At 37.1% G+C, this 14,103-nt stretch overlaps 1 protein-coding gene across 1 annotated transcript; it reads left to right on the top strand.

The window, feature by feature from the left end:
- The first annotated feature begins 233 nt into the window (after positions 1 to 233).
- LOC118263112 (cytochrome b5) lies at positions 234 to 13,782 on the top strand. The gene is made up of 5 exons (XM_035574904.2): positions 234 to 402; positions 622 to 797; positions 9,927 to 10,015; positions 10,135 to 10,245; positions 11,943 to 13,782. The coding sequence occupies exons 2-5, from the start codon at positions 675 to 677 to the stop codon at positions 12,016 to 12,018; spliced, it is 399 nt and encodes a 132-aa protein (XP_035430797.1). The 5' UTR covers positions 234 to 402; positions 622 to 674; the 3' UTR covers positions 12,019 to 13,782.
- The last annotated feature ends 321 nt before the right edge of the window (positions 13,783 to 14,103 follow it).

The following is a 14,103-nucleotide window of genomic DNA, read 5'->3' as shown; positions in this document are numbered from 1 at the left end:
TGAACTTGTATGTTTGTAAACGCACCCACGACATAGGAGAAAATCCTAGTGTGGGGCAATGTTTAAAAAAAAAAAAATTATGTAGCTGGTGTATTTATTTTCATTTTTATTGTTTTTACCACCACACACTCTGGTGTGTAAAGAGTAAATGGTTAATGCCATTTACTCTTTACTGGCCACGGCCAGCATCCCATCCCATCCAACTAGGTATCTATAGACAAAAGACCTATATATGTTCGCGTTAGTCTATGATGTACGCGTACGGTTGTCACTGTCAGACCTCATGGATATCAACTGTCAGATTAGTGTCAGTGTCAAAGTCAAAATTATAGGTAGTCACGCAACTCTCGCACGTCACATCGTCAGGAACAGTCAGAGACTTCAGTTCAGTTGTGGACTTGTGTAAGTACTGTTGAGAGATATTATGTTCTGATTTGAAGATATTTTTTGTTTTGCAATATATATTTTATTCTTTTTCTAATAACTTTTAACCTGCATAAAAATTCTATTTAATTTTGATGTGTCTGTGTGGCTGATTGAATGCCATTCTTAATTAAAATGTATCCAACTCTATACACCAACTTGCTTGTATTGTGTTTTAAATCGTGAATTATTCAACAGAAAGACCGATCTCAACCGCGTTTAAGGTTCAGAGAAGCAGGCAGTAAAGTACGATGGAAGAGCAACCGAAACCGAAGTTATTCACCCGGGAGGAGCTGAAGTCACGGTGCACGCGGAATGATGCCGTGTTAATAATTCATAATGAGGTGTACGACGTCACCAGCTTCCTAGCAGAGGTCAGTGTAGATTTAATAACTTGTATTTACCAATATCAAGTGTGATATCTTATCATCATTATAATTAGGTAGGTATATAGTTTTTGTATTGATTATTTCCCCTACATTCAAATGTAATTAATAATGGGCAAGGGAATTAGCATGTCTACCAGGAGTGAGTGAGGTATTTATATGTTATGTACTTCAGTATGTCATAATAATATTTTGTTAGTACATGGACACAGTATAGATCAGCTGAGCTAATTGTAAACTGACACATGCATGCTGGCATCTGAACAGGTCTGCCTAAACTGTTGTGGTTCTTTCCTCAAAAGACCACCACAGAATCAACTTGCAGGGTTCTCCGACATCTTTAATTGATTTTGTCTGGACTTAAAAAGAGACTATGACCTCTGAGTTTGTTTTGGCATTTCTTCTCAGAGTAGTCTGATAGGAAATGCTGGCCTCATCTAGGTATTTAAGAGATTGAAGTGTAAAAGAGTTAAATATCATTTATAAGAATTGTAACTATACAATAAATTTTTTGTTAGCCTAACTGATCAATGTATTTTCCATATAAAATCTGTCAAAATATACATTGATATGTAACTTCTACAATGTCAATGCAGGACCTTAAAGTTGTAACCATTTAAATGCTTCAATCATGACAATTGACAGATTTCTCAGACAAAATGTATGAATAATGATCCTACTACTAATAGTATAGAGTAATGTGATTGCCAAACGTTTATCAGCAGAATATTTAAGTGAACATTGCTTGACAAACTTGTGAACTATATTTAGTTTCCTCTTACACAGCACAATGTTTGTCTATTTCTAATTGTACTGCAAAACATTTCGCAACTGGTGACTTTAAATATATTCATTATACATTGTAATTCTTCATACATTGTAACAGCCACAATAATTAATGTGTGAGGTACTATATTACCTTTTACAAGCAGATTTAATATGTCTACAACTTTCATTATTAACACAGTTTCATACAATGTACACAACTACATACCCTTGTCCATGACTAACATTAACACATTAAACGCCATGGGGGGCAGAAGTGACCGGCGCTAGCGGAGGATTTGCCTTCTACTGATTTTTGTTGGCAGTCAATGTGTTAATACTAATAATAAATATATAATACTGGTTTGACCCGCAGTCTGGCTACAATTGCTGTATAATTGCCTATTATAGGCTATCCCTCGATAAATAGGCAATCCAACACAAAAAAAATATTCAATTGGAACCAGTAGCTCTGAAATTAGATGCTTTATAATATTATAGTGAAGTAGGTACCTACACCTACCTGAAAGGATAGTTTTTAAATATTTTTTCAACACCATATTTTGTAGTCTATTCTTTATTTATTTACATGTAAAAAGAAAAATTTGATTATTAATTGAAAGTTCTAAAGTTCACAGTAAACATTAATCAGCACTTAATTTATCAGAATAATTGGAATAGAATTGACGATATTCCTTTATAATTTAGACTTAATAAAAAACTGATTTATTTTATTTATATTCAGCGGCAATAAATATTGTATGTAATTAGATAATTATAAATACATTATCGACCAAAAATGTCGTCAGCTAATCGTTTATCGTCTACGCCCGACACTCGCCGCGACGTGCGCCGTGTCGTTACCAGTGACCTCTACTTTTTGTGTAGGTACTTGTTGATCAGATTCCCCAACATTAGGTACCTACGCGCTTGGTGTATTGAAGCTGTGCACGCTCGCGCTGACCAACAGCCACGTCACTGCATTCGTCACGCGTTGCACGTTGCTTGTGTACAGTTTTATCTACTTGTGCCTATCTTAGTCCGCGACGGAGACTTCATTCGTCGAGTCCACTTACAATATTGTCACAAAGATAATCACACACAATCATATTATATAAAAATACGTCGTACAATTAGAATCTCGGCCACCCTCGGCTTCCGAGTAGGTAGGTACATTAAATTTGATCAATAGGCAATTCCTTGTTCACTCGCAGTATATTACATAACATTCCTGCTTTGTGCATGATTATTGACAAGAAACAGGTTTGAGGTCTGGATGTAGGTCAACTGAACCGGCCTCACGTTCGCACAGCATTCAGTCCCCATCTCAGAATTCCATTCCAGAAGCTAAATGAGAAATTCCAACGCGACGTAATTCCGTAGATCGGAATATCAAAATTCCCAGACTCAATGAATGCGGCGCGGCGCCCGCCGAGGGGTGCAATTACTATCAACATGGGGACTGAAGATATTCCTCGCGAATTATTTTTGAATTAAACCGACAAATAGCGATACGTATTCCAAATGTTATCTCATCGTGCTCGTCTTTAGTGATATGGAAATAAACTCGATTCTTATCTCCTTACATAACTAAAGTAAAATATAAACTAGCTTCCCTCATGGTTTCACTTGTGTTTAACCTTTTGAACGCCAATGGCATGTATAGATGTCATGCGCAAGCGTGCCCTGTGCGCCACCGACATCTATAGATGCCAAGAAACAGATCACAGAGAAAAACAAAATAAACACATTAAATCATTACTTTCACGTGTTTTATTGATGTATCTTAAGAACTGAATACCCAGTTATTACATAATTGTACACAGTGAACAAAATTGCAATATAGTTATTCTAATATTTGATTGATAAAAACAACTTAAATATCGGCTAAAAAAGCATGTTCTCTCGCGCCAATGGCATGTATACATGCCTACTAGTGATGTAGTGTAATTCAAGTAATATTAAAACTTCAGCTAAATGACTCGCTTATTTTTTTGTAATAACTATTAAAAAGTATATATATAACCTTAGTCTCTGAGAAAAAAGGTAAACTCGTGACGTCGTAAGCGCGTGCCGTGTTTTTAAATGCGGGGAAGTTGCAAAAAATATTTTATCTAGTACCTACATTATAATTGCGAAAAATGGCGAGTGAAGAGGTTTATAGTACAGAAGAACTATTGCGCATTCTAGATAATTATAAAATATTTTTGTAAGTTACTATCAACATCAGAAATTTTTGTTATTGATAATAATTATAGATAATATACAATTTAGTTTTAAATTTTACAATTCCAAGACTGTTAGTGAGCATAATGTTTTATAGGTACAATTGTTGATTTTTATATATTTTTAAGTTTCACGTAACCTTTTTCAATTACAAGGCTGTTAATGAGCATAATAAATAAATACGATTGTTGATTTTTTATATTTTTAAGTTTCATGTGACATTTTACAAATACAAGGCAACTATTTTAAGAATATGAAAGTGTATAAATAATATCACTAAAATCTACAGATTTTTTATATACCTATATAGATATTATAGATACCTATTTAGCAGTTTTCAAATTTGATTACCTAATACATAAATGAACTCGATAAGTTACATTATTCAGCTAACTACATCCCTAATCATAAACGAGAGATTAAAAAAAAATGGATAGTTGCCCGCGCCATTGGCATGTATACATGCCAATGGTGCGTAACTGATAGATAATAGTGCTGTAACTTGCTGCAATTTTATATGTATTTTTGTGTCTCAAAAGGTTGATATTTCATTGATAGTTGCTATTAATGTGGTCTTAAGTTTATTACAGTGGGAGATTAGGTTAAATAAATATTCTTTTTATGTTATAAGCAGTTTATTCAAAAAAAAAATTCAGACGAAAATTATTACTCACTTTGGTTTATCGATAACATTTTGGAATCCCTAATATTTTCAAGGTTATTTCGTTGAATTTGTGTCTCGGCGTGGAGGGCACGGCGAAGCGTTTATGCTCTGGCGGTCAAAAGGTTAATGGGGAAAGTTCACACGAATGATTTTTGATTCCTTTTAGTCCAAGATCCCAGAACTAGTTTTAATGATAGGTTAGTACTAGTGTGTGCAGTGAACATGTACAAACCCGCTAGCTTACACCAACAGCCAATTCTCAGATACTCGCGCATCTCACAGGTCACTCAAGACCATAGGTACCCACTGACTATAATAGGGTACCAGATAACACTTATTACAAACACACCAATCTAGAACGAAACATAAGCATTCAATTAAAATTACCCAAATGATGTTCTCATTTGGGTCACGAATCTATTAACTAAGTAGCATTGTAGCGTAGCATAAATTACACCTACACACATAAAGGTGCCTTAATTCACCTCGTGTAGAGTAAGATTGTACTAAATACTTATACTCGATTTGCATGCATGCGGAGATTACTTGGTTATTTGTATCTACAAATAATCTTCTTGGCAGTGCAGTGCAGTGTGGTGTGGTTATTTGTATCTACAAATAATCTTCTTGGCAGTGCCTGTTATAATGAAACGCTTCAACGACACGCGGGAAACTAAACTTTTATTGCACAGATAAAATATACATAGCTCACATGTTACATTATAGATGGCGCCACTAGTTCACAAACTGATATTGTCGATACAAAGAATAACACCCCCACTTATCGCAATATCCACTAAACAATTCTAAATAAATCTATTCTACACAAACTACTATACCAAGCATTGAAAGAAATTTATAATGTTTTGCTGAACATAAACTTTTAGTTAAAATGTCAGCTGGCATATCAGCTGTTGGCAAATACAGAACTTTCACAATTTTATCTTTTATAAGATCACGACAAAAATGATATTTGTACGCTTGTGAAAGATTGGGTTTGCACAGAGCTTCTGTGCACCCTGGTTATTATTAAACAGACTGAACGTGTACATTTTATTAGGTACCTCATAATGTAGGTTTCTCAAGTACAATACTTCCCTACATGCCTCTGACAGACCAACATATTCTGATTCAGTGCTAGAGAGTGCTATACACTTTTGTTTTCTACATTCCCATGAGATAACACCATTACACAATAAAAAACACATACCAGTATATGACCTCCTATCTACAGAATCAGAGGCCCAATCAGCATCTACATAGCCTGTTATTTCTGAATTGCCTTCTTTACAATATTTTATACCATAACACTTAGTGTGTTTTAGATATTTTAACACCCTTTTTGCATATTCCCAATGTTCCTTTGTGTGACAATTATTGAATTGACTTAAAAAACTTACAGAATAACTAATGTCTGGCCTAGTTAAGACTGACAGGTACATCAAACTGCCAATTAATTGCTGATTATACTACGGTACTTGACTATTTATACCCACTTGACCTTTATTTACATTTAATTTGACCTCCATAGGAGTATCTACAGTCTTACAATCACTTAATTGGAATTTAGTTAATAGTTGATCAATGTAAGTTTCCTGACTCAAAGTTACATATCCTTTTTCTTTATTAAAAGTTACATTAATTCCAAGACATTGTTTGACTTCACCTAAGTCCTTAATACTAAACTTGTTTGACAAACACTGTTTTAAGTTCTCAGTCTCAATTTTATCATTAGAAAATATAAAGAAGTCATCAACATAAACTGTTACAATAGTTTTACATTTGTTGATATCCTTAATATACATACATGGCTCTATTTTTGACCTTTTGTAACCATTACTGACTAAACAATTATCAACCTTTATATACCAAGCTCTAGAAGCCTGCTTAAGTCCATAAATGGCCTTTTTAAGCTTTAATACTTTACAATCTGAACTACTGTTATTATAACAATCAGGCATTTTCATATAAATGGTTTCCTCCAAATCACCATTCAAGAACGCAGTCTTGACATCTAAATGAGTAACATCTAAACCTAACTTAATAGATAATGCAAACAAAAGTCTCAGAGTTGTATGTCTCACTACAGGCGAAAATGTTTCAGTATAATCTACACCATATTTTTGAGTGTAACCCTTTGCAACTAGGCGTGCACGGAACCGCACTTTGTTTTCACTATCGTATTTTTTCCGCAAAACCCACTTGCACTGCACTATAGTACCACCTTTTGGAACATCTACGAGTTCCCACGCACTATTTTTCTCGAACGACAGTAACTCATCCTGGACGGCCGCCAACCACTGTGCTCTCTCAGGACCTTTCAAGGCTTCTTGCAATGATATCTCACCCATCAATATGTTATCATTTTCTACATAAGCGCTTGCAAAGCCATACCTGTCTGGCTGCTGCCTACGCCTAGAACCACTTGTCATGTTGACATTATTCAGTATGATGGAGTCTTCGCTGTCTGTGATAACAGACTCAGAGTTATCTGATGTTTCACTCTCACAAGGTACATACAGTTCACCACTGTCATTTGTGTTCAAGCTCTCTGATTGTTCCAATGAATTTTCCTGGAGAGTCACTTCTTCTTCCCCCACTGGAACCAACGTTACTTCATCTGAACAGCTTTCTTGTGCCTCTAGAACATCCTCTGTCTCTTTCTTCTCCAATACTACAACATCTCGACTGGTAATGATAACATTGGACTTCGGGTTGTAAATCCTGTATCCTTTGACATCAGTGGAATAGCCGACAAGTATACACTTTTCAGACTTTTTGTCCCACTTAACTCTCTTCGGTTTCGGCACATGTACCATAACTGTACTACCGAAAATACGCAAGTGACTTACATCTGGCTTTCTGCCGGTCCATACTTCATAAGGAGTTTTATAGTTTAATGATGTGGTAACAGTCCTGTTATGTAAATACACTGCCGTATGTGCTGCCTCTGCCCAAAACTTCTTTTCGAGACCTGCATCGAACAGTAGGCATTTTGCTTTCTCAATGATAGTCCGGTTAAATCTCTCTGAGAGACCGTTCTGCTCAGGTGTGTATGGGTTTGATTTATGATGTACAATCCCATGTGACATTAAAAAATCATCAAATTTGCTATTGCAGAATTCTGTCCCATTGTCACTTCTCAAGATCTTTATGCTGTGATTAAGTTGATTCTCAACCTCTGCTTTATACTGTTGAAAGCATTTCAGGGCCTCATCCTTTGTTTTCAAAAAATATATATATGCTAAACGACTAAAATCGTCTATGAATAACATAAAGTATCGAGAGCCACCTATTGACTGGGTTTCCATTGGCCCACAAAGATCTGTGTGCACAATGTGTAATAACTTTGTACTTCTGCTACCTTCTTTGGGAAAAGGCAAGCGGCTCTGTTTGCCCTCACAGCATGCTATACATGATGACTTCGATGTATCAGACTTACTGTCAAGTGACAATCCCTGAACAGCATCTTGCATTTTGTTCAAATACTGGCTGTTGACATGACCTAGACGTCTATGCCAAACTTCACTGGACACCATCACTGCAGCTGATGAACAACTTTCAGGCATGTTCAATTTATATACCCCATTCAACAGATCCGCTGTGGCCACCAGCACTCCTGCTTGGTTGTATATCTGACAACCATTATGTTTAAACGAAACACTGTTCCCTTTTGATATAAGTTGACTAACAGACAACAGATTTGTAGTCAACTTTGGTACACATAACACATCTTCTACTGTGATGTTGTATTCACAGGTACGCGTCTTTGTAGTAATCTGCACATTTCCAGTACATAATACAGGTACTTTATCTTTGTTTGCCACTACAATTTCTTTGATCTTATGATCTCGCGACACATTTGACAGCCATTCCTCGTTTGCTGTAAGATGAACGCTGGCCCCGGAGTCAATATACCAATCGCTTTTACAAAATTCACCATTTAGGAACACGGCGCTAAACGCATTACTGCTTGCACGTTCATTTTTGTTTGTATTCGATGAATTTTTGTTCGAAAACGTACACTGGGTGCGATAATGTCCTGGTTGTTTACACCTATAACACGTTATAACTTTTTGTTTTGACTTTGCCGTTTGGCCGTTGTCTTTGGTCTCAGTGCTACCAACTTTCCGGTTCTTCTTAAAACTCGCAAACGCGCCGCTAGTAGCGCCACTGTCGCCGCCATTTCCGCTTTCTTCCATGTCTAACAACTTGGTTTTAATGGCGTCTGCAGTCAATGGTATGCCACAATGCTCGATCGCCATTATCATCGGGGCATATTTTTCTGTTAATCCCGCTAACAAAAGCGATGCAACCCACTCATCATTGATATTAAATCCCGTTCCACTCAATTTTTGGCTTGTTTCAATGATTTGTGTCACGTACGAAGTCATTGAACTGCTATTTTCTAGTCTGATGGAAATCAAACTCCTCAGTAAACTGATTCTCCTCGAGAATCCTGAGTCATCAAATAGGTTTTTTAATTTCTTCCAGAGTTCATGTGTCGTTTGTACACTTTTGATGTGAACATACAGCGACGGATCTATTGTCAGAATCAGTTTGGCTCGGGTTTTTGCGTCACCTGCTGCTCCTATTTCTGCTGGTACAGTCTCCGACTTGATGCAATCAGACATTCCCTCCAACACTAGGAAATTCTCAGCCGCAAAGGCCCACTCATTGTAATTTTCACGCCCCTTTAATTTGGGCACACTGATAAGATAGTTCGTCGTCATTATCACAGTTTATCTCAATCTGCAAAGTCTATTTTCACAAGGTATTTCCACGAAAATTTGCGAGAAAAACTTTAAAATTCACTGGGCCCATAACCTGTTATAATGAAACGCTTCAACGACACGCGGGAAACTAAACTTTTATTGCACAGATAAAATATACATAGCTCACATGTTACATTATAGATGGCGCCACTAGTTCACAAACTGATATTGTCGATACAAAGAATAACAAAAGGCGCTAGCGCTATAGATGTGTAGGTACTTTGTGCATAGTAAAGGGCAGGGCATTGAACTCTAACGAGTTAAACGTCGACTTATATACATATTTAAGAAAGACCAGCTAAGGCCATTCAACTCAGTATTGTACACATCAATTTCATTGTAGTGATTAGAAAAAAATATAGGAATTTTCCGGTTTTTGGTCAACCTGATAACTTGTGTTGTGACTAAATAATTTCTTTAGGGAATTGCCGAATGATAGTGATGAATGGTATATGACTAAAGTAACAAACTAGAAGTAAAACACAATTTAGTGTTCAGCTGGTCAGTCAGCACTGTCGGCAGTATACATATTAGCGACTAGATAAAATAAGCAGTTGTTATATTACCTACTTTAAAGTTTAAGTACTTACTATACAGCCAAGTATAACTTTTGTTGGCCAGCTGGCAGCCGGTAGGTACTTAATGTGTTGGACGTGGTGTCTGATGACTTGAGCTTGTTGTCCACAGCACCCCGGTGGTGAAGAGGTGCTACTGGAAAAGGGCGGCCAGGACGCTACCGAGCCATTCGAGGATGTCAGCCACAGCTCCGATGCCAGGTAGACTTATTGTTATTCACAAGCTGTAACATCGGCTACTGACCACACACATTTAACTGACTTTAATGAAGCTGATTTGATCAACATTTTACATAACTGACATGCGAACATTTTCACAGATCTTTGATGAAGAAGTACAAGATCGGCGAGCTGGTGGAGGCAGACCGAGTGCAGAGTAAAAACGCTTTCGCACCTCAATGGACCAACGACCAGGCGCAGGAGCAGGGCAAGTGCGTAGTCGCCTAATACCACAGTACCATTCACGCACATACGCTAACACACCGACACATACACCTGTGCCTAATTCTGACTTCCTGACTAACCTGTACAGCCATATCTTGCAACATTTAACCGTCTTCACGATGTAGCCATGGTACAGTATACATGGTACTAAAGATAATTAAAGAATATTTCATACCTTCACATAAAACGACCAGAACGTTAATTTTAGGTAAGCATGAATATGGCGGTGTCAGTAATCAGTAATATTAATATATTCCATCATGGTACATAATTCATCATACATTCCATTTGTCATCGCTATCGACTATACAACACGATACGCATTAACTATATGTGTAGTTCATCGATCCGGTGCGTACTTATTGCTAGATTGGGTAGACGTATAGTTTTTATCTCATTGATCACTGTTTGACATGATAAAGTAATGGCATCACCAACCTCGAATAGCGCCTGCGGGCGTCGCGTGGCGTCACTCCGCCCTGTGTAGTCGGTTGTGAGTCTCCTGGTACATGTACTCGGGCGCGCGGCGCGCCTACATATGGCTCTGTGTAAACATCAGTACACCACTCATCCCTAGTACTTATTATAATAACAATTTGTGATGTTAATGATCTGTAAAAGTTTACCTAATATAATATATTATGAATCATTGTTATGTAAGTGTATGTAAGCCAAAACACAAACATGTAGCTTATTATAATAATTGTTAGTAAAACGTGATCTCTCATGCCCCTGCTAGAGTAAGAGATCTGCTTGTAGTAGTAAATGCACGGCATATATTTTGTTAAAATTTGTTAGAATAGGAAATAATGTTTTATGTAGAGGCTGCTGGCCTTGTCACTTGGTGCTTTTTTATTATTATTGAAATGCTATTATACTGTATTATTATTAGTTATTGGTAAACAATAAAGTGCATATATTACACACGCCTCATTATTTCACTATCCTTGTATTTTTTTAGTTTTACGACCCGACTTGTTAGCTTTTGGTTACACAGACCCATGTGCATATATTTTTTTATTGCGTGTTTTCTCAACATAATCGAGAAGACACTGTAGTTTAGACACACGCGCTATAAAGCGTTATGTAACGGTAACCGTCCTCAGAGGGAATATGTTCCGAGTACTGACAAGAGAATCACTTTAGACCTAAGATAATATCCCTACTTCTCCATTTTCCGTTTATCACGCATGCATAAAGCTGATGCTATTTCAACTATTTCACCCCAGACGAGAGGTCACCACTTATTCTCATTTGTTTAGAATTGTTCCAGGGTATAAGTGTAGGCCAATCTAATAATAATAATATGTTCACCTTGGACTGTGCACACCAGACTTTGCACTCTCGTTATCTGCGAGCTCAGGATATTAATATACATGAGCAATAACAGCTTGATATTTTGTCATGTAAATTACTTAGTGACATGAGAAGATGCAGGTTACTTTAGTGGCACGGGCTATACATGTGTATATTGTGCCTGGACACATTGTCCAGGCGCTACAGGCTGCAGTGTCCAGGCACTACAGGCTGCAGTGTCCAGGCACTACAGGCTGCAGTGTCCAGGCACTACAGGCTGCAGTGTCCAGGCACTACAGGCTGCAGTGTCCAGGCACTACAGGCTGCAGTGTCCAGGCACTACAGGCTGCAGTGTCCAGGCACTACAGGTCGTATGTTCTGTGTGCAGCACGTGGACGTCGTGGCTGACTCCGTTGCTGCTGGGCGTGGCCGCCACCATCCTGTACCGCTACCTGTTCGCGTAGTGCCGCCGCCGCCACGCCACGCTGCTACGACTCGTTACTCTAAGCTATATTTAAGTAAACTGGGCAAGTATCGTCAGACAACTCTCACTCATGACGATGTGGTTGCTAACTTTATAACTTGAAATGTTTAGTGGCATTAGGTGGTAATTATTATCATCATGTTAAATCGATACCTACCTAAGTAAATAAGATGTAATGTAGGCATATTAAACCAATCAGAATATGTCTCACCGCATGTATGTATGAGTATCAGATTTATCAATTCTCCAAAAGTGATATGACATATTAATGGTTCTAAATGCGGCATATGTCCCGCCTCCTTTGAATCCTGCTCTGTGTGCTCCAATTTATAACATACAAATTTTAACATAAAAAATAAACATACAAGCATAATTAAGAATGCTACCTTCATTCCAAAATGTCAATAGAGTGCGGCACATAATTATGTACGTGTATATATCACTTCAACTGTAATATTTCACACTTAAGTATCTCTTCATGAATTTGAGGCCATATGTAGTGAACTAGTGAATAGTAATGATAACAGTTTTGTTCTGTAAATGCTCTGCTTGTTATAATATAGATGTTTATCTAAAATAAGATAATATCGGCATTTAACAGAACATACATAATTCATACAGATTATTGTCATCATACATAAGCAGTAACAAATTCCTGTAGTTAAGTTGAAGAGAACCATCGTCATACTACGAATGAGGGCTGTAAGTGCTTGTAGAATGGGTGGTGTATGTTAGGTAGGTAGGTACGAGTAGCAGCAACGAATATTGTGGTACAGTGCCCCGTCATCATAGTTTAGCTCGGAGAGTTGTGGCCGGTGTATAGCAGTCGGTAGGAGAGGTGTGTCACATGGAGGAGGTGGCTGTGCGTCGGCGAGTTGACAAACTGCCACAGTCTGCCGTCGGCCGTGCATGGATGATGGATGTACCGACTCGTAGCGGCGCGGCGCTTATTCCGTTTTTCTACTCTAAGGTCACTTTGTTTCAACTATATATGGTGCCAGTACGCAGTTACTACTTTTATTGAGGTGTTAAGACTAGATGATTAAGCGAATGTGTATTTTTACTTTTTTATTTGGGATGAGGTATATTACTGCTATTTATTTAATTTACTTCTCAATGTGTGTGCCTTCTGAAAGTTCGTGAGTTCTTATGCTAAGGAAATGTAATAAAATAAAATATACAATAATAGGCCATGGTGAGTTTGTTATGGAATGTGCACACACCTCAAGTACCAATAATGTGTCTTATGAATATTGCAATTATGTGTTTCTTGTTTCACAGTATGAACATAATTTTACAATAATATTATATTTTAATATTAAGCCCATAAAGTAGTACAATATTTTCTTAGATTATTTGATTAAGCTTTATATGTATGTATTCGAGTGAACTACTGTTGATGACATTTGTGAAGTTATAGTTTAATTCCACATAGTAAGATACAAATAACTATATACAAGAGTGAATTTACTGATTGCTCATGTGTCAATGTAATGTTTGTATCTATTTACATACAACTAGCAGTTGATCCACATCTTGCGGATGGCCTGGTTTAGCACAAATTTGTATAAATACAAAGGAATACATGGTGGCAATATCACAAACTCCTGAACATTTTGAAGCAGTTTAACAAAAAGTATGTATACAAATATGCATTATTTACACTGGATGATCGAGGCTCATGGCTTATTTACATTGTATGGCCTTTTGTGATATATCTATGTAATATAATCACCCTCTGGAATGTTGCGTTTTATTTAATTACAATAAAAATACATAATTAATGACATTTAATGTGTTAATTACATGATTATGCATGGAAAATATTTGTATTTAGTGCCAATTTTCTGTACCCAATAGGTAAACAAGGGTAACCCTATTACTAAGACTGTGCTGTCTGTCAGTGTGTCATCAGTCTCATGAACCGTGATATAAAAAAAACCATATTCCAAAGCAGTCCCCCTTAGTCCTATTTTTTCAGTCTTTCTATCAAAAATTGACACACCTGCTGTAGGTTTCTTTTAACAGGGTATGTTAGTAAGGGTAACCACACCAGTGGTGCAAC

The sequence above is a fragment of the Spodoptera frugiperda genome, chromosome 12, assembly GCF_023101765.2.
Source record: "Spodoptera frugiperda isolate SF20-4 chromosome 12, AGI-APGP_CSIRO_Sfru_2.0, whole genome shotgun sequence".
Classification (NCBI taxonomy): domain Eukaryota; kingdom Metazoa; phylum Arthropoda; class Insecta; order Lepidoptera; family Noctuidae; genus Spodoptera; species Spodoptera frugiperda.
Note: the sequence above shows the minus strand (reverse complement) of the source record. Positions and strands in the feature narration are given on the sequence as shown.

Excerpts from the sequence above, each read along its gene's own strand:
- LOC118263112 (XM_035574904.2), top strand. The coding sequence starts at position 675 with ATGGAAGAGCAACCGAAACCGAAGTTATTCACCCGGGAGGAGCTGAAG. Across the intron at positions 10,016-10,134 it reads AGCCACAGCTCCGATGCCAG|ATCTTTGATGAAGAAGTACA; the intron begins GTAGACTTATTG and ends ACATTTTCACAG. Across the intron at positions 10,246-11,942 it reads CAGGCGCAGGAGCAGGGCAA|CACGTGGACGTCGTGGCTGA; the intron begins GTGCGTAGTCGC and ends TTCTGTGTGCAG.